Source organism: Penicillium psychrofluorescens (assembly GCF_964197705.1).
Source record: "Penicillium psychrofluorescens genome assembly, chromosome: 6".
Lineage (NCBI taxonomy): Eukaryota > Fungi > Ascomycota > Eurotiomycetes > Eurotiales > Aspergillaceae > Penicillium > Penicillium psychrofluorescens.
In genome coordinates this window covers 1,372,772-1,392,769 of record NC_133444.1, presented here as the reverse complement: position 1 = coordinate 1,392,769, position 19,998 = coordinate 1,372,772, and the positions used below count along the sequence as shown (strand labels likewise).

Here is a 19,998-nt window from a genome sequence, read left to right as displayed (position 1 = left end):
TGTGCGCAGTGAGTTACCTAGAGCTTGATGCTACAGATAATAGAACTGACAAACATAGACGTCTAAATGGCGGAACAAAAGTCTCTTCGAGTTCTCGTCATTATCTCGAACCTGAATGAATATTGGGAGCAGTCTTGGTCTGCTTCGGAGGACTTACTCCCAGTGGCTTTCGAGGTCCTCAAAGACAATCTTTTACTAAAGCACACCACCTACGACCGCCGACCACAACTAAGGCTGCTGGCAAAGCAGAAGTGGGCAACTCGCGTGTTCCTTGTATTTGACATTTCAAACACTTCCTATGATCCTGAACTGGGACATTTACCGGAACAAAACAAGCTTCCCGTTTCAATTGTTCGGCTAGGTCAAAAAGTGCAAGCTTACCTGGCAAACATTCCAACACAAAACAAGGTGAACAATGATATTGCCCGAGCTCACAACGACAATGGTATAAATAGCCTCCCACCCTTCGTTACAGATTATACGTCTGGACCACCGGTATATCTTAATCCACGCGACCCATCATTACTACTGTGATTTCGAATGCCCTATGTCAGTGTTAGCAGGTATGGTTGAGTGCCACCTTTGTTAGGAGCTTCGAACCAGTAGATTTCTTATTGTGACTCTGGAGTAGGCAAACTACCTGTGCTCTTTCTTACCCCGCCCAGTTCACGTGGCTAGGGTTGTTATGACTCAATGCTCAGACGTTATCTAACCCCGCTTCAATTCACATTCTGCGGTCAGAAAAGCCCGCATGATGACTTGAAAGGTCCCGACTAGCTCCGCGACACTGAGCAAATAAAACAAGTATGCCGGTGGCGGCCTTTCTATTGACTGTATAATGCCTAGGAAAAATCATTATTACCTTTAAGAACATTGATTTCTCCACGTCCCTTCACCCAAAGACCTATGTCGCGAACGAACCGTCGGGCAACACCTACTTTCACGCCATGTTCGACAAAGAAACCAGGATCTTGATCCTCATAAATCTGCATCAGGTCGAAACAATTTTCAAGAGCCACATCGCGGGCATTCTTGATATTATCCCTGAAAGTCTCACTGCTTACCCGTGACTGCTGCCAGTCGGTATATTCCTCCACGGCTATATCAAGTAGCCCATGAACTTTTATTGGATCAACATGATCGGACTTAGGCGGTGTACCTCTAGTAGCAGACGGCGTAGGCATAGATGATTGAGACACTGGAGCAGGGAGTACAATGATATTGATCGGAGGACACACTGAACCAGTTAAAGAATTATCTGGGCTTTTCTTCATTTCAAGTCGCTGGTTATCCTCAGCATAAAGCTGCTTACGAAGGCTGTCAGAAATGTCATCATGGGTCTCGAGGACTCCTCCTTGCTCCACGTATTTGATGAGGGCCCTCATGTGATGCGTTTTCAATTTGTAGTGTTTCTTTCCCTCCGGGACTTGCCAGCAGTACTACCCTTCGTGGCGACATGGGGGTCCTGGACATCGCATGACTCGATACTCATCCCTCCAGACTGAATATTGACCGGAGGCCTCCTCGGCGTCAATCTGAGCGTCTCGTCCAGCGAGTCTCCTTTTGTTAACGGATGACTATCCTCGTTTATCACCTCTGGACGAAGGAGATTCACTGTCCTCTATATAGTTAATGGATATGTGGAGCCGGGGTTTCTTGCTAAGACGGTAGAGATTGGCCCACATCAGCAACTGCTTTTCGACTACTGTCTAATCAATAGTAGTGCTCTCAAAACGCTTGGTAAGATCTTTTTAGGTATGTTCATGGACAGATACTACAATTGTAGTATCGTCTGGCCTCACCCGTCGGTTGCGGGCTATCTTCCGACGTAGAACACTTTTAGCGGTCTCTTTTATCTGCTGCCTAGTAGGAACTAGGTGGCAGAGCCAGATCTTGCTCTGTGTACTTCGCCACAAGCCGGTTGTTCAGAATTACCTTCCACTCAATCAGGTAGTTGATACAGTTTGGTGGTTGTCCATTAGGTATTCTTCTATCTTCCCGTTCAGTCACTGGCATAAACCCCAGTTGGTTGAACTGCGATTCATAGGAAGGAGATGAACGTTCATCAACTATTTCCTCGGGGTCGGGTGAAGACCAGATTACAGATGGCGTGCATTCACGGCCAAAGTAACCAGGGTTGGGGGCATACGAGGGAGTCCGTTCCCACAGATTAGGCAGTTCAGGTCGGTAGGTATCATCGTCGTCAAGAGCAGTGTAATTCATCCCCTCACGGTAGTAGACGCCACTGAGGAGCCTAATAGTAACATCATCGCGTGTTAGCTCACAACAGGAGGGTGACACAAATCGTTCAGTAAGAGAAAGCTGTGGCTGACAAGCTTAATACAAATAACGATACAGGAATATAGCTATTCCAAAGCTACCTCGAATATAGATTAGTGGTTCTTGGCATTAGGGTTCGAGAAACAATCAAAGAGTGTAGGTGACGACACCAGTTTCGAGGCGTACTGTACAACACGGAGACTTGTGGCATTGCCTGTGAGCCGGAGATTAACCCCTCATGTGCTTAAATCCGATATTTGCGGGCACATCCAAAGCTTGTCGGGTACTGGTCGGCATCGGAAACGCAATCGGCAGTGGGGGGGGCTAGGTATTAGTATTAATAAGCTCTTGACCGACCTCTTCATCTCTTTTCACTCATTTCCAACAAATCCTCAAAGAAGTTTACAAAGTCTTTCAGTGCTACTTATCTATTGAACTTGGTGAGTGAGTGAATGGTGCTCTATCCATCGTCCTCCACTGGCAGCTTTGACCTCATAATCTGTCCCTCATCCAGTACATCAGGACCAATAAAGTGGCAGGAAGAGCTCTAAACTGACGATTTTCTTCTTTCCAGTAATACCACAGACCTAGTGACCCCCAATTTGCATCATGTCCGAGAAGACAATGGAATACACTCGGTAAACAAACAGCCCCGCGCCCCGCCCGCGACCATATCGATATACTGACAAGAGTGTGACAAACAAAATAGCCTGGGCAACTCCGGCCTGAAGATCTCCAAGATCATTTTGGGCACTATGTCTTACGGAAGCAGTCAGTGGCAAGATTGGGTGCTGGACGAGGACAAGGCGCTGCCGCTAATCGAGCACGCCTATAAACAGGGCATCAACACCTGGGACACGGTAGGATTTGAAGACGCATGATGTAGAGACAATCCGTTAACTTTTTTTCTATTAATCAGGCGGACGTCTACTCCCACGGTAGGTCCGAGGAAATCGTCGGCAAGGCCCTGAAGCAGTTCAACATCCCGCGCAACCGCGTGGTCATTCTGTCCAAATGCTACTTCGGCGTTGATGACGAGGGCAAATTTCCACCCATTTCGGCGTCTGCGACAAACGACGGTGAATTCGTCAATCGCACTGGTCTCTCGAGGAAGCATATCCTCGATGCGGTTGATGCGAGCGTGCAGCGACTCGGCACGTATATCGATGTGCTGCAGATTCATCGTCTGGATCGAGACACACCCCGCGAGGAGATCATGAAGGCGCTCAATGATGTTGTTGAGAGCGGAAAGGCGCGGTACATTGGTGCCAGCTCGGTATGGACTCCCCAGAAAGGAAACTATTCACTATGTAGTATATATGGTCTTTTGGATTGGCAGTGCTTACTTCTTTCTAGATGGCCGCGTGGGAGTTCCAAACTCTCCAAAATATCGCTGACCGGCACGGCTGGCACAAGTTTATCTCGATGCAGAACTATCACAATCTCATCGCCCGCGAAGAGGAGCGTGAGATGATCCCCTACTGCCTAGACAGCGGCGTCGGACTGATTCCCTGGTCGCCGATGGCTCGGGGCGCTCTTGCCCGGCCCTGGGGCGAGCGGTCGACCCTCCGCGAAAACTCAGACGGAGCTATCAAACGGCTTGTCCGCAGCCGCGAGTCCGAGGCTGATAAGATCATCGTCAACCGCGTTGAGGAGGTGGCGTCGAAGAAAGGGCTTAGCATGGCGCAGGTTGCTACGGCGTGGTCTTTGAGCCACCGCAACATGTGTCCTATTCTTGGGCTGAGTAGCACGGCTCGTATTGATGAGGCCGTGAAGAGTGTCAAGGTTAAATTGACCGATGAGGAAATTCGGTACTTAGGGGAGGCGTATGTGCCCAAGAGCGTTGCTGGTTGGTAGTTGCAGAGAATCACCCTTTCGTTTAGCAAAAATTCTGGCATCCTAGCAATGTGAATGATCAATAAGAAGATCCAATTTCTCCCCCTGAACAGCGCAATCGCCGTTAGAAACGGACTTCGAGTCCGCTCCTCTCCTGCCACCAGTGTAAGATGCGAACCCAACAAAGTTATAAATGTCTGCATGGTTCCATAAATCATAGTCTTCCTTCCATTTGAAATAACCTTGCCTTTATCTGTTCTCATCATTTGTCGTCGCAGTCTTTCTCAATACTTGAGCAATGGTTCCCATCTCAGAAGTCAGGGCATCTAACGCCCGCATCGCAGAAGATACGGCTCCCCAGACAGCAGTGTTTACCGGAGCTACTGATGGAATAGGAAAAGCGACTCTCACTCGCCTGATTTCTACAAAAGTGCCGGTCAGGGTCTATGTCATCGGCCGTAATAGCGAGAAGCATAAAGCATTCCTGGATAAGCTTCGGGAATCCAACAAACAGGCACATATCATCTGGCTCGAAGGTCAACTCTCGCTTCTCGCCGAGACCAAGAGGCTTTGTGGCGAAATCAAGGCACGCGAGACACACATTGACTCCTTGTACATGAGCGCGGGATTCATGCCATCCGGAGAGCGGGTTGGTACGTACTAGCCACAGGTCTAGTGTTGACAGCGACTCACTACTATTAGAAACATCCGAGGGTAACGGACTCTCCCAGTCTCTGACTTATTACAGTCGAATGTTGATGATGACCCAACTCCTGCCCTTGCTCAACGCGTCGCCGAATAGCCCGCGCATTGTCAGTGTTCTCGCAGCGGGAAACGAGACTTCCTCTATCTACCTCGACGATCTTGACCTTAAGAAACCTGACCATTTCGGGCTGTCTTCTCTTTCCAAATCGGCATCGACATACACTACGCTGTCCATGTCGAGACTTGCGAAAGAAAACCCGCGCGTCATTTTCATTCACCACTATCCCGGCGGTGTCGACACGGGCCTCTTTAAGAAGGCCTGGGGCGACAAGTGGTACTGGCTGCTGTTCAGCTCAATGCTCTCTACGTTCGGTACTTCGCCGGAGGATGCTGCAGAGAAGGTTCTGTATATGATCACCAGCGCCAAGTATGGCGGGAAGGGTGTTCCATTGGCTGCGGGCCAGAGCCCGGGGCTGACCATGGAAAAGACAAAGCAGGCAGGCTCGCTGTTTCTTATTAATGATAAGCTCAAAGAGTTGGACCAGGAGAAGGTTATGATGCAGCTCAAGGCGAAGGATGCAGGAGAAATTGTCTGGCGCAAATTGGTAGAGACGATCGGGCCATATTCTTAGAGACCATTCTAGGATGAGGATTCTGCAGCTCTTTACAGTACTTAAATCTAGCTGGATTCATCTTTGTTCATTGAAGCTGCAAAAGAGGCAGTGTGGCGACCTAGATTGAGTTTTAGATTGAGGGAATACCGACGGACTTCGGCCAGTCAATTCCGTGACCAAAATGAAGTCCGGTCCTAGCGACGGACTTAAGACCGTTCGCCGCGTGTCTTCGTTCTCGCCGCAATCTATGCCCTCGCTCGTACAATAAATGATACAAAAGCTCTAGCTAGGAATGGAAAAACGAGGCCCAACTCCGGGCTCCGGCTCGTACGGCAAGGCCTGTGTGCAATGTTTTAAGGCGAAGTGCCGATGCGTCGCTCGACTCGACAGTGCCGGTTGCGAAAGGTGAGTGGTGGCATTTGGCCCATTTGCCAAACTTCGAGCACCGGGTTGATCGGCTCCCAGGTGTTTGCGTCTCAAGAAACAGTGCGAGCCGTCAGACTCGATTCGCAGGCGAACCCGTCGGAACCTCGAATCGGGCGCCCGTATTGCGAAACTCGAGGGAAGGATCGATACCCTCACAACGATGCTTCAATCCATTGCCAATGTCACCGGAGTACAACCTAGCCCAAATGGGACCCTAATCAACGTCGGTACCAGTACGAGCGGGGACGTCACCAGCTCTGATAACGAAGTGGTGCCGCCCTCCTCGACTGACGCACCGTCGCAGTCTAGTCCGTCTCGGACCAGTGACTCGAGCAACACATCTCCACCGCTGTACGAGTTGGCACTGGACGAGGCTGCGTGGTATCTAGACCGCTTCATGAATCATATGTTGCCCTGCTTTCCTTTCATCTGCATCTCTCCCGGCACCACTGCTCAAAAACTGTGCCAAGACCGGCCTTTTCTCGCCGAGGCGATCATCGCGGTAGCTACACCCTCGACACAAGAGAAGCTGGCTCGCGCCGAAAGACTTAAATGTCATTTGACTAGTTCGGTTGTGCTTGAAAATCAGTCAAGCATTGACATGCTGCTGGGCATACTAACTTACATTGCATGGAGCACTGATCCTTTCCTCCAACGGGCAAGCAACTTGTCTCGCATGATAATGCTGGCCATGTCCCTAGTCTATGATCTACAGCTGGGCAAATCACACCCACCGCCACCGCCAGACTCGTCCGTAATAGCGACGATGACCCCCGGGCTTGGGAGCCCTGAGCAAAACTCAGGCAACAGTTCGGCTCATAGTATCCTAGAGCAGCAACGAGCGGTCTTGGCATGCTTTGTCCTCAGCTCAATGTAGGTATTGCTCTGCCCTTGGTTTGACTCAGTCTTGCCACTGCCCTATTATGTTCTATTGGAAGTTTGCCTTCAGGCTGATATGTATGTGCCCCAAGTATCTCGTCCTTCTTTGGACGCATAGTTCCCCTACGGTGGAATTCGCAGATGGAAGAAGCAGTTACTGTTATCGAGATGAACAAGGGATGCCCATCGGATGAAAGTTTCGCAATTCAAGTACGCCTGCAGGTGATCGCACAGAAGGCACTACACATTCGAGAACCGCAAGAGGCAGATCACGCCATCGCAACAGGGACGGCGCCGACCACGTCTTTCGCAACTTCTATGTACCTCAAGGTGTTACAGGGGCAGCTTAAGGAGCTCAGAGCCTCGTTCTCGCCACATCTCCAGCGCCGAGGTGAGTAACCATGCCTTGATCTGTGATTGTTAACATGCAAACGAGGGACCGCAGATATGCTCACTGCATATGCTCACTACGTCGAGCTCTGTATAAATGAGGTAACCCGCCTAGCCAGTTCGGAAGACCCGCTCCTCCCCACACCAGGACCAGGATTTGGTGACGGGCCAAGTAGCTCTATGCCTGGATTCGAACAGCTCGAGTGCCTATGGCGTTCCCTATATGCCGTCAAATCCTGGCTGGATGCCTTCTACACGATCCCGCCCGCCGCGTACGTGGGGTTTCCGTTTTTCTTCTGGTTCCAGCTCGTACGGTGCATCGTGATCCTGAAACATCTATCGACGTTCGATGATCCGGCATGGGATTGTCAGGCCGTGCGAAATACGGTTGACATGCTCACATTAATGGAATGGATGGCTGAGAAAGCCGAGCTGGCGAGTCGGGAGGCGGGCGAACGATCTGACGACGATCTGTTTCAACGTGTCAGTAAGATGTTGCGTCTGTCTCAGAGGTGGGTGATTGCGAAACAGAGGGCCGCAGCCCAGGCAGCAGAAGATTCTACCTCGCTCGATAGTGATAGACCTGCCTTAGCCCCTGCTGAAGATGACTTGATGGATCTGACTGGGATGGAATGGATGAATGCTCTGGAATCTGGGGACGGCACATGGCTTGAGGAGGTTCTAGGCTGGTCTCCGACAGCGCTTTGATTCTAGCCCAGGTGGGCCCCAATAGGTCGGACGGACAAGGTCATCCTTGGCTTCGCAATATCATCAACATAAATTCCCAGTTAAATATATTCAGTTCCGATTACGTAGTGATGGGGGCCAAAACAACCTTCGCACCAATTAATTGAATCATGGGTCCTCGCTAATCTTCAAATAGGGCAGAGAATCCTTCTTTCGCCCAGCCCAGAAATGCGACTGTTTGGGGCTAAATAATGGGTCCGAGCAGCGTTGTTTAGAACGTTTAAAAGGAAATACAACTGGGTGCAAGTTCCTTTACACTACAATTTTTGATCGTCGATTTATTTCGGAATTAGGGCCTTCTGGCTCGATCTGTATATTCTAGTATTCCGGTCTAGCAATAACAAATTTTCCCCTCTAACTTAGCTATGAAGATCTTTTAGGCCACGTTATGCTTGGAGTATAGGGCTGTTTACTAATCTCCCGAGTCCGTTAACTAGTTAACGTTAGTTAATATGCTTTTTGACTATGAGTCTGTAACATCCTGGGATAGATTGATTGCCCATGTACATGAAAACACCACATGTATGCTCCCATGCGTGCCAGTGAACTCATACAGATATGCAAGATGCAAGATAAAGAAAAAGAAGGAACGTTTGGCTTGGTGGGGAGTGAGATGAGATGATAGAAAACCCGATAAGTAGAGAAGAGAGGAAGAGGGAGAGAATTTGAAGAAAACACTGCGTGCCTAACAAACTGCCTGCCATGCCCCCAAACCAAACTAAATCAAATCCAGACGCTTCTCCAATGCGAGTGAAGTCTCTAAAAATGCCGATCGAAAGAAAGAAATAGAATACAGGTGATCTGGCCGCGGTTTGAGATACTGTGGGTATAATGCGCGACGGAAGGTGAAGATGAATCAGAGGGATGGAACCATTTAATGGTCCGGTTTTCGGTTGAAGACGGTGAATAAAGAGCTGAGACGGTGGCGCCGTTTAGACTGGGTCGCGCCTCCATTGACGTCTGAGTTGGTTGGTTCGGCAGGTTGCTCATGCTGGCGACTTGTGTATGGTTTCGGTAGCTCTTCATCAGGTGTTCTCACGGCCTTGGGAGCTGTGCTGTTGATTGCTGCTCCTGTCTCCGGTCGACCAGAACAAGGAGCCGGATCAACGGAGCTAATTGAATTATGCCGTAGAGAGCTGGACCGGGAGACAACGGTATTGGGACTGTGCCCCGTTGAACCTGGAATCATGCTGTGCCGATTCAGTCGGGTGTTCAACCCCGACGCTGCACGTCGCTTGGCTCGTTCCATAAATGCAGCGCCAGTTGAGTTGGATCGTCGGGATAAACCGCCATTCTGGTTGGTCTGCTCCGCAGGTGGTGTGCTGGAGCGACGGATGCTTGATACGGACATACAGCGTTTGCTGGCATGAATCGATTCTCTGTCTAAACTGGTCCTCACCTTGTCCGGGGAAAAATGGTGCTCAGTCTTCACCGTTGTTGAGGGGTGGTGTTTTGAGTTCGTTGGGGACGCAAGTGCCTTTGGACTAGAGACCGGGTCACTGTAGCTGAAGCTATGCGACCAGCCTTCTCGAAAAGCTACCCAGATCCCGGTGACGATAATCAGAGTCCGCAGGCCATTGTCGAGCGTGACCACTTCCTCATCGAACGGTGCGTCTACGTCAGACACGTCACTGGCCACTGACATGCCTGAGCTGGGCGTTGTTAGGCCGGGGCTGGAGCGCACTGTCTTGGAATATTCATCAAACACCTCCAGCTGGTTTTTGGTCATGGAGGCAATGACGGGATGGCGGCGAGTAGCCGGGTCGATGACACTGAATGTGAAGCGTTTGGTATCTTCGCGAGACTGCGATCCCGCAGGCGCCGACACTCGACGGTTCTTATTACCGCGCAAGGCCCAGCGCATGACTTGCAGCCCGGCCTCAGTCTGCGCAACGAACTCGTATGACCCACTGGCCAACGGTGTGGCCTCCCAAACGGGTCCAAATGTCAGACACATCTCTGCCTTGCCTTTAGATCGCGCGTCTTCCTGGAGTAACTGGCAGATCGTGGCCACCACATCCCGGTGATCTTCACCTTCGTCTTCCGAGCTCGCGTGTTTCTCGGGGATGCCCGACATTGTCTGCTCATATAGTTCGCTCCGGACGATAATCAAGTCGTTCGGGCCCAGACCATTCTTGCCACGGAACATGGCCGGGAATTTGCGAGCTAGACGTGGTCGATAGACGGTCGAGGGCAATATGTCCAAGATGGGCAATGGCCGGGGAGTCTGTGACACCTGTTGTAGCTGCAGCAACAGCTTCGGCCGAATCTTCAGCCGCTTGTGGCGTGCATGGGCCGCGGGGTGGGCGAGCTGGTAGAATGTTTTGGGCCGCGTTAATGATTTGCGCGGAGCGGAGGGATGACTGGTCCGAGGCCGAGCGAGCGGAGGTAGCGGTGTTGGGTTTTCCCGCTCTTCCTCACTCGGCACCGATTCAATGGGACTCATTGCCATGTTGGATGTCGAGGACAGTTGATCATCGGAGGGTTTCCCGCGAGCAGAGAAGGCGCTTAGGAAGGGCAGGGCGGAGAGCGAGAAGGCGGACGGTTCAGGCGGACTGCTGATCAGCTCGTCCAGATGGGCAGCTGCGGCATCCGCGGTGAGTCCAAGGTTCAAGAGCATTTCTCGGACTCGCGCAGAGCCAGCTGAACCGCCGTCCCAGAGTCCAGCAGACCGATCAAGCAGGGTACGGGCATCCAGAGCTGTCGTCAGTTGTGACGGGGAGGGGTGTCATTCGTGACGGGGAGTTGTAGTTGACCAAGTGCTGGATAGAAGAAAGATTATGATGAGGCTCTCGGCAAGTCAGCGCCACGCAAGGGGTGCAGGGGAAAAACAGGATCGTAGTGGGCGGTCGGCAAGGTTTTCAGGAAGGAGAAGAGAGAGGTACAAACAAGAGTATACTGTCGGTCATCGGTCACTCCGGCTTCCGGTCGATCAGTCAATCGATCCCGTGGAAGGATCGTCATGTCCATTATTAATCTGGGCTGGTTCAGCACATCCTGTGTACAGGGACGGACCGGTGGAGGCCAAGAGAGAGTGGGGAATGTCACGTTCCGTTGCAGGGATTTTTCTTGCTCTCCGGTCAGCTTATGGGATTCTGATTCAACCAAGTATACTGATCGAGACATGGTTGCGAGCTATGGAATCGGACGGATAGACCAGCCGAGGCCCCACTGCAAACTCTACGAGATTTATCCCGAGTTAATGTGCACGAAGTGATAGGGATTCTCCCTATCAATGTCCCCATCGCTGTCCGGGACAGAGGTCGTGTGGATAAGGCTGAACGGGGCTGGTCTAGCAGCAGCCACTGAACGCATCCTGGATCCACGGCATTTCATCGTTCACGTAGAATCTGCATAACCCAATGAAACTGCATAATATCCGCTGACTAATTATGCACCGTCGGGCTCATCCAACACGGGCAACACAACCAGCTCCACTGCAGCCATAACTCGAGGGAGGACAATTTTGATTGAGCAATTCATTAATGGCCTCCATCCAACGCCCGGTCGCCATCTCGGCAAGGCTGCTGCGACTAGACAATCCCATCCACTGCCTGACGGTCGCATTCTGGCTCTGGAAAGCCTTGTTGGTGGTCGTCATTGCGGCCTGCCCGGGTCGGGGTTATGATACCTCCACCTCTCTCATCTCCGACGAACCGGGTGCGCCTACCGGCATGATCGGCTCACTGTCAGTGCCATTGAAGTTTGCACGCTGGGACTCTATCTATTTCCTGCATACCGCCGAGACGGGTTACGTCTTTGAACAGGAATGGGCCTTTGGCTACGGCTACACCAAGATTCTCGAGCTTTTTATCTCAGGTACGGACTTGGGTTGTTGACCTCGGCATATCATATCGTGCAAAATCTCACAGAGACAGGGGTGGAACGATCAGGTGGCGTCGGCGGACCAGTCAACATCGCCTTGGCAGGAGTGGCCCTCTCCCATGTTGCCCATTATCTTTCCGTGCTCGCCGTCTACGGTCTGACCGCCAATGTTTTCGGGTGCACGACCATCTCGCAAAAGCTGATTTGCTTCTTGTCTGCGGCTCTGCACATCATCTGCCCAGCCGGGGCATTTCTCTCCGCTCCAGCTCCGGAGTCGATCTTCTCCTTTCTCAACATCACCGGCTACTACCTCTACTCATGTTCTCTCATCGCGGGGTATAACGGGAAGACCCTGTCGCGGGATTCTCTATTACTAACCTCCGCCGCCCTCTTCGCGGTGGCAACCACGGTTCGCAGTAACGGGATTCTCAGTGGTTTCCTGTTTGCGTACGATGCTGCCGTGCTAGTCTGGCGGACTTTTACTCGGGGTCCGTCGCTACACAACACGATTCGCCTCGGAATTATTGTCCTCGGCGGCTGCATCGTTGCTGTGGGTATGGTTTTTCCGCAATTTGTGGCTTGGCGAATGTACTGTGCGTCTGCCACTGATCCTCGACCTTGGTGCGAGTGGACCGTGCCGAGCATCTACACCTGGGTCCAGGATCATTACTGGTAAGTGACGTCTCTCTCGTATGCCTTGGGCATGACTGATCTCTGGACTAGGAATGTCGGATTTTTGAGATATTGGACGGTTTCGAACGTACCGCTGTTCCTGCTGGCAGCGCCGCTAATCGCCCTCCTCTGCCGGTCTTCGTTATGGGCAATGAGTGCATCCGAGCACGCCCACGCTCCGGACCACCCTGGATCCATGCTTGTTCGGCTGGGCATCCCACAGGGGCTACTGGCGGTGATGGCGCTGACGAGCTATCATGTGCAGATCATCAACCGGATCTCGTCCGGGTATCCCTTGTGGTATTGGTATCTGGCGTCGGGTGCCGTGGACAGCCTATCGAGTCCAAAGGCAAACCATCGCGTTCTCACCACCGCGGTTCAAGCCATGGTGGGGTATGCGTTGATCCAAGGTGTGCTGTATGGGTCCTTTCTCCCTCCAGCATGACCGCGTGTATAAGACTGCGATTAGGCAGGCTGGCTTGCGTAAGGGCTGTGTCTGCCTGTCTGCGCCGTGGCTGAGAACGGCCACTGGGCCGTCTATGTAACTGTGCCACCTACCGTTATAAAAGGAGCCGACTATGCTCGGTCTATTGCTATTTTCTTGACTCCTAAACCACCTCGTATCTGGTGGACGTGTTTCCCTCGTATAACTATTCTGGGCGGTGGTTCCGTGGAAATTATGTCATCCACTCCAGCTGCGCCCGGTCGAACCTGAGCTTCTTTCCTACCCAACCGAATTCAGCAGCCAAATCCTCACCTTATATCCCCGCTGACTCTCACCCTGTCTGATTCGGTGCAGCTTTATTTTGCTGTCGTTCCTCCTGATCTGACGACTGCGCCAGCGCCCCCGTGCGAGAGGCTGCACACCCTCCGGCCGCAACGACCTCCGCGCGCTTCACTAGCTAAGGCCCTTCTGAGTTTCGTGACTGACCGTACGCCTTCCCTGGAACTCGGTGACTGCCAGCGTCTCGCCTCCAGACACATTGCGTGTGTGGATATTTTATCCCAGTGGCTGACACCGCGATCCTCAGAGCTCGTCTGACGTCTGCGGCTACTCCTCCTTCCGCCCCATCCTGCCTCGTGTCGCTTGACGATCTCTCTCCCTTCCCACCTCCCACGCTCGATTATGGACGCGTCAGCACCCAAGGCTATTCTCACCTCCGATAATTTTCATCATGGGCAAGAGATTTCGCGGGCCACGTCGCCAGGTGGTGAGCCCATGGGGATCAACGGCGAGGGCGAGCCCAAGGCCCGCGTGCGACCGCGTACCTACCCTTACTTCCAATACCTCCCATATCAGCTCGAAGACGAGACAGCACGCCAACGGAATCTCCGGGAGATCCTGAATCAGCTCTACATTGCCGTTGAGGCCGGGGACTTCAGCCCTGGGGCCGTACACTGGACACGTGAGCTGCGAGGATGGCTCTCCCTCAAGTTCGATCCCACTCGCAGGGAGCGCATTCACCTCGTGAAGCTCTACTACGAGCTGTCTCTCGCTCCCGGGATTGATCCTAGTGTTGCCGAGCGATTCGCGAGCATGTTCATGCTGCTCACCAAGTCAGTCAAATCGGTCGTCGCAGGTATGACGTTGGATGCTAACCGTGGTACAGGCGCAAGCACTACCTAAAACCCATCAAGGACCTGGTGCTGGATTGGCGGCCTCTCTACAAAGAGTTGAAGGCGTTTGTTCTTCCGACCGAGTCCGGCCTGGTCCATTCGACCAACCTAAAACGGAATGTCAAGACCCTGACGAAGCTGTGCGCGTTTGCTCAATTGTTCATTGACCCGTGTGAGCTTCCGGATATGCTAGAGGAGTTCCTGCCGCACTACACAACGTCCTTTTCTGAAGGTGCTTTTGTTGTCGTGGGCTTGATTAACTTGATGCTTCCGACCTCGCCACCGGCTCCGGGGCGAGAAGACCTCCTCCCGCATCACTACCTGCCTACACACTTCCACTTGTGGTCTTTAGTTGGCCGTTCCAAGACCCTTGACACGACATACCTCGACTACTTCTCTCGACTCGCTCGGGATTCCCTGACGGCAGGGCACATCCCGTTCTCTGAACACGGCATTTTCTCGAAGGAGCAGTCGTCTCTCATCTTCACTGCCATTCTGCGGCTTCTGGAGATTCCTGTGGGGCAGTCGACTTCGCCGTATAGCGCCCTGGTGGATATTTCTTCGGGTCTGGGAGTTATGCTGGACCGTGATTCACGGAAACACCCCGTTGCTCACCACATTGCGCGATGGATAGTGATGTCGCTCTCTCCTGCCTGCGTGGAATCAAGTGACTCCATTCTGGTGCATCTCGAGGGCTTGATCCAGGCTGTCGAGACATTCTTTCACCCATCCAACTCCGGAAGCTGGACGAAGACCCTGTCGCAATTGGCGTATTATCTGACCGACTTCTTCGTCATGCGTTGGAACCGTGAGCAGAGCGGAGAGATGGAAGTCCCGCCCGAGCGAAGATTGAACGAGCCTCTGAAGCGTCGCTTCGTGCTTTGTCTGCGGGATGTCATCTTTATGGGTATCTACTCCAAGAGTAGCACTGCCATGACCTTCTCTCTATCAACCTTGCAGGGTCTGGCTTACCTGGAGCCCCATCTTATCCTACCCGGAGCACTGCAGAGGATTTATCCTGCTCTGCAGGGTCTGGTGGAAGTTCACCGCACCGCCTCATCTCTTCGAGCCATGCAAGTGCTGTCCCGTGTCATTACCCGAACGAAGGGCTATCGATGCCATATGACCACTCTGCTCGGTCTTGCACTGCCAGGAATCGATGCCAATGATCTGGATAAATCCTTACACGCTTTGTCATTTATCCAGTCCGCCTGCTACAACATCCCCATGGTGGATATGACGAAAGGAAGAGATGACATCAACTGTAACATGCTAGCTCTGCAATGGATCTCGGGCGAAATGGAGAGAATGGAAGAGCAGGGAGCTGCCATTGAGCTAAATTATGACACGGAGCTGGATGACGAAACAGAAGAGATGATCCTACGCTCCTCGACCTGTGGCTTCGGAGACTTCACCATCTCCTTTCTCGGCCGTGTCTTTACCCTTTTGGAGAACCTGCCTGATGTCACCAGAGTGCGCAACGGGTCTCCCGAGGAGAATATCGTGAACACTCTGCCCGCGACCTTCATGCCCCTGCTTTCTTCTCTCTCGCAAGAGTACTACGACATTGCCCTGTCAAAGATCGTCGACTTTGTTTCCAATCACGTCATCCACCAAGCTCGCGATGCCATGGCCTTTATCTGCAATGCATTGTGCAAGGTCAATCCCGAACAGGCTCTCAAGCGTTTCATTCCAGTCCTGACCCAAGCCATCCGCACCGAAATTGAAGACAATGGGGCTGGGTCGACCAGAACGACGGGAACGGATGTTTTGCCCCGAGATCGTGGTTTGGTCTGGAACGTCAGCATGCTGAGCATGTGTGTTGTGCACGTTGGCGACGCTGTGCTTGCTCATCGACAGGAGCTCTTCGACATTGCCATCTACATGCAGCAGAAATGCCGTGGCATCCCGACTGTTCACATCTCCAACTTCATTCACCACCTCCTTCTCAATCTTACGGGAACGTACACCAATGACTACGCTCTCTACGAGCCTGAAGTCATCGCGAATGGTATTGGACCTGAGCACTGGAGCTACCGGCCGGACGTGCGCAATTTGCATATCAAGTGGCATCTACCGAAGCGTGAGGAATTGGAGTTTGCAGTCGATGTCTTCAAGAGCCAGGCCGAGACAGCTCTGTCGCAGCTATCGGCTTTGACCAATGAAACCTCCAGTGTCAAACGCGATGGTAGCGGCAAGGACTGGTCGGATGAAGTCACCAGAAATCTCGTCCTTCTGCGGCTTCTGCTGTCTGGCGTCTCGGTCCTGTTCGACCCCAAAGCCGCGTCAACTACAACCAAGGAGATCTCCAATGGTGCCTCGACCGTATCCAGTGAATTTGAGATGGTGGATGATCCAGCTCTCTCTAATGGTGTTGGCGATGACGATCCGGATAGCACTCTTGACACCTCGGATGAGTCAACGATCAGAGAGACATTCACCTATCCAACCGGATATTCCCTGCAGGCAGGAGATCCGCTGTACACGACCATCCATGAAATTCGGGAGCGAGCCGGCTCGATTCTGCATGACGTCCACCGCTTTTTGGCAGACAAGCAAGAAGATGACGTGACCTGCTTTGGGGCTTTGTACTCTGCCTTCCGTTCTTGGTTCGTCGATGTGGGAATCGAAAGGTCTGCCCATGTTTTGGACAGAGTCACGCGGCTTTTGGCTGCCGATATTCACCCATACAAGATGAGCGGCATCCGTAAGGATTACCCTCGAGCGTTACTGGTGCGCCGAGCCAACGTGTACCATCTGCAACGTCTTCGACACAATGCCGCGCCGCGACCTCGGTCCAAGCTCGACGAGATCCTCCTTCTTGATCTTGCCGAGTCCTGCGTCTCTCTCTACACCGAGACCCGCCGGAACGCTCAAAACGCCGGCGAGTCCGCGCTCAAGGCGATCTGGGGCTCGCGACTTCTCATCATCCCGCCTCTTATGCGAGCGCTGCAGAAGGGTGTCAAAGAGAATGATCATGCCCGGATCAAGGGCGCACTGTTCTCGCTTCTTTTGAGCAGCGTTGCAAAGACTGTTGGGCGGCATTGGAAGTTTACTCCGACGCTTATCAAGACTTTCATCGATGCCAGCGCTGTCGACAAGCCTTCCGTTCAAAAGATTTGTTCGGGCGCCGTCTTCCAGGTGATGGACTATGGCCGCGCCATGGAACGGATGGCCATCTTGGACCAGGGCATCGTGGAGGCGATTGCGCCCAGTGAAGACGTCAGCGAGCAGATCGAGAAGAAAAAGACTGCCATCAACAAGAAGCGCGTTGCGATTGAGAAAAAGAAAGCTGATCTGGCCGAGGATTTGGTGAACTTGGCTCGGGTGTCGCATTGGAAGATTGCCAGTCGCGCCGCAACAATTGTGATCACTATGGGTCTTCGGTTCGATTACGTTGCCAGTGCCAACCTCATCGAGCTGGTGACTCTGGGGTCCATTGATGACCACCCGGGCCTGCGTGGCATGTACTCCCAGGCTCTGATTGCCCTGTTCACGATGATCGATGTCCGCGCCATCTGCACCCACGAGTACAAGAATTACATCCTCGGCCACCAGCGGTTCCCATCCAAGATCAAGGTGGCAACCAAGGCATTTGAGAAGGGGTGGACTCAGGAGTACCTGGCCAGCTTTGCCAAACCCGAAGCCGAGTACTATATCGACCACGATTTCCCGGGCTGGCTCGTGTGGGGTAAGACAATGCCTGCTTACAAGTCCAACGTGGAGCGCGACATCGAGTATGATGATGTGGAGTGGAATGTGCGCGTCCAGATGGGCAAACTGTTCACCCGGGACTGGTTCTCCAAGTTCTTCATGTATCTGAAGCAAGAGCCGCGTGATCCCTCCGCTGACAAGTTCCGCATGTCTTGCGCCATGATGCTTCTCTACGCTTTTGAGCTTATGCTGCGTGATGGACTCACGGCCGCTTCGTTCAAGGACATTCAGGAAGAGATCCAAAATGTCTATGAAGATGGAAGCGACAAACACCAGCATCGCGCCGCATCCGAGATTCTTGGTGCCTTGATCAGCTCTGTGACAGACACGAACGTGGAGAAGCGGACCATGGTGTGGGAGTATGCGTTCCCCATTGTCAGAAAGGTCTTCAGCGATGGTCTCACTCCGGAAAACTCCGGCTACTGGACAACTTTCCTCCACATGATCTTGCAGTGCCGCGATCCGCGACGTGCTTGGCCCTTGGTGGACTGGCTGGCCAGCTTCCGCCTAGATATGACGACCAATGCAGCTTTCAAGGAGAGCTCGAAGATCAACCTGCTTCATCAGTGCATCATCGATGCTGGCTGGCATTTCCAACTGGAGAAGCCGATTGTGGATGACTTCCTGGCGCATCTGGATCACCCCTACAAGGGAGTGCGGGAGGCGATGGGTCAGACTCTGGCGACTATCTACCGCACTAGATATCACGAATCGTACCCTGACTTGCAGCATCTCATCGATGCCCAAAAGTCGTCTTCGTCGGTCGGCGTGTTCCCTTACTCTCCGTCTAGCGAGTTCTCGCAGATGATCCGTGGTGTCTTCGATCGGATCGAGAAGTGGCGGCAATCTCGGACCCCCGGTCTCCAGACACCGTCCTCCTACACTTCCGGCAGCAAAACCGTTCTTCTCTGGCTAGATTCAACTCTATCCTCTCACGAATGCTCGCAGCTCGTGCCGTTCTTCCCCGAGGTCTTCACTGCGCAGCTCCTGCACATGATGGACGTGAAGGAAGACCCCGAGCTTCAGTCCCTCGCATACCACGTCTTCCGTCACCTCCCCAACATCCCCTACCCCGCCGAAAAGGAATCTCAATTTATCCAGACTCTCATCCACATCGGCCAAACCTCTCCGTCGTGGCACCAGCGCCTGCGCGTCATGATCAACATCCAAATCATCTACTTCCGCCGGCTCTTCCTCCTAGACTCTGGTGACCGCGACAAGCTCTTCGATTGCATCGCCTCCATGCTCGAGGATCCCCAGCACGAAGTCCGCGCTGGCGCCTCAGCCACCCTCTCCGGCATGGTTCGCTGCTCGCCCGTGTTCCTGCGCGACACCAACGTCCGCCGCTTCCAAGAACGCTTCACAAAGGTGCTGGCGGATAACCCTCTTCCCAAGAAACCCAAGAACTTCCGCTCCGGTATTTCGTCTGCTGCCTCGTCCGGCGCTGGGACCCCGACGCCAGAGCACAATCGTTTGATTATCGCTCGCCACGGCGCGGTGCTTGGTCTGGGCGCTTTGATTCAAGCGTTTCCCTATAACAGCCCGCCGCCACAGTGGATGCCCGAGGCTCTGACGACGCTGAGTATTCGCGCAGCAAATGATCCCGGTGTTGTGGGGTCCAGTGTCAAGTCGATTATCAGTGAGTTCAAGAAGACGAGGCAGGATACTTGGCACATTGATTGCAAGGTAAGCACTCCCATTCATTTCTACTCTGGTGAGAACAAATCATATTCTAACGAGCGCGCTACAATTAGGCATTCACATCTGATCAACTGGAAGATCTCTCGGGTGTTCTCTGGAAGAGCTACTTCGCTTAGAGAGAGACTTACCTCTCTCTACCTACACGTCCGGTGTTTTGTTTTGTTATCCAAGCTACGATGCAATGCAATGTATTCTTAGGAGAGTGCATATCTAGGTGATGGCTGCTGGGTAATGGTGGCTTCCGTCGATGTGTATGATGTGTGCGCTCATCCGTGGACTTGGTTTGATTCAGTGAGTCTATTAGTATAGGTCGAAGTACCTGACACAACATCACTATCTGTTTGTCTGTCTCTTCTCTCCTTTCATTTTCTTTTTGTCTTGCATGTTTGTGTTGTACATAAACTACCCGGAGGTTAGCTGTTCCAAAAAAAATAGCATTATCTTATCGTTTTGTGTCGCGTGGATTTCCTGATGTCTGAGGTTTTGGGTCGGGTTCAATTGGGAAGGGTCGGGCGTAGTGGGGTTGGTTCTTGGGTGTTGAAGTAGATGGATGGGGATGGACTGTGTTTATTCCCCCGGGTTTCTTGCTTAG

General features: G+C 52.7%; 6 protein-coding genes across 6 annotated transcripts; 5 read left to right on the top strand and 1 right to left on the bottom strand.

Moving 5' to 3' along the window:
- Positions 1 to 2,889: 2,889 nt before the first annotated feature.
- PFLUO_LOCUS9039 (CSG1/SUR1-like protein) lies at positions 2,890 to 4,137 on the top strand (the record flags this gene model as incomplete). The annotated part of the gene is made up of 4 exons (XM_073786825.1): positions 2,890 to 2,918; positions 2,990 to 3,140; positions 3,200 to 3,556; positions 3,637 to 4,137. The coding sequence occupies 4 exons, from the start codon at positions 2,890 to 2,892 to the stop codon at positions 4,135 to 4,137; spliced, it is 1,038 nt and encodes a 345-aa protein (XP_073643042.1).
- A 277-nt stretch (positions 4,138 to 4,414) lies between these two features.
- On the top strand, positions 4,415 to 5,453 carry PFLUO_LOCUS9038 (uncharacterized protein; the record flags this gene model as incomplete). Its single annotated transcript, XM_073786824.1, has 2 exons — positions 4,415 to 4,769; positions 4,819 to 5,453. 2 exons carry the CDS (start codon positions 4,415 to 4,417, stop codon positions 5,451 to 5,453), a joined length of 990 nt encoding a protein of 329 aa, XP_073643041.1.
- Positions 5,454 to 5,727: 274 nt separating this feature from the next.
- Positions 5,728 to 7,838, top strand: PFLUO_LOCUS9037 (uncharacterized protein; the record flags this gene model as incomplete). Its single annotated transcript, XM_073786823.1, has 4 exons — positions 5,728 to 5,840; positions 5,901 to 6,734; positions 6,833 to 7,131; positions 7,186 to 7,838. 4 exons carry the CDS (start codon positions 5,728 to 5,730, stop codon positions 7,836 to 7,838), a joined length of 1,899 nt encoding a protein of 632 aa, XP_073643040.1.
- A 913-nt stretch (positions 7,839 to 8,751) lies between these two features.
- Positions 8,752 to 10,497, bottom strand: PFLUO_LOCUS9036 (uncharacterized protein; the record flags this gene model as incomplete). The annotated part of the gene is made up of 1 exon (XM_073786822.1): positions 8,752 to 10,497. The coding sequence occupies one exon, from the start codon at positions 10,495 to 10,497 to the stop codon at positions 8,752 to 8,754; it is 1,746 nt and encodes a 581-aa protein (XP_073643039.1).
- Positions 10,498 to 11,362: 865 nt separating this feature from the next.
- On the top strand, positions 11,363 to 12,819 carry PFLUO_LOCUS9035 (ER membrane glycoprotein subunit of the GPI transamidase complex-like protein; the record flags this gene model as incomplete). The annotated part of the gene is made up of 3 exons (XM_073786820.1): positions 11,363 to 11,696; positions 11,750 to 12,374; positions 12,426 to 12,819. 3 exons carry the CDS (start codon positions 11,363 to 11,365, stop codon positions 12,817 to 12,819), a joined length of 1,353 nt encoding a protein of 450 aa, XP_073643038.1.
- A 681-nt stretch (positions 12,820 to 13,500) lies between these two features.
- Positions 13,501 to 19,522, top strand: PFLUO_LOCUS9034 (Proteasome activator BLM10; the record flags this gene model as incomplete). Its single annotated transcript, XM_073786819.1, has 3 exons — positions 13,501 to 13,931; positions 13,985 to 19,391; positions 19,460 to 19,522. The coding sequence occupies 3 exons, from the start codon at positions 13,501 to 13,503 to the stop codon at positions 19,520 to 19,522; spliced, it is 5,901 nt and encodes a 1,966-aa protein (XP_073643037.1).
- Between the last annotated feature and the right edge of the window lie 476 nt (positions 19,523 to 19,998).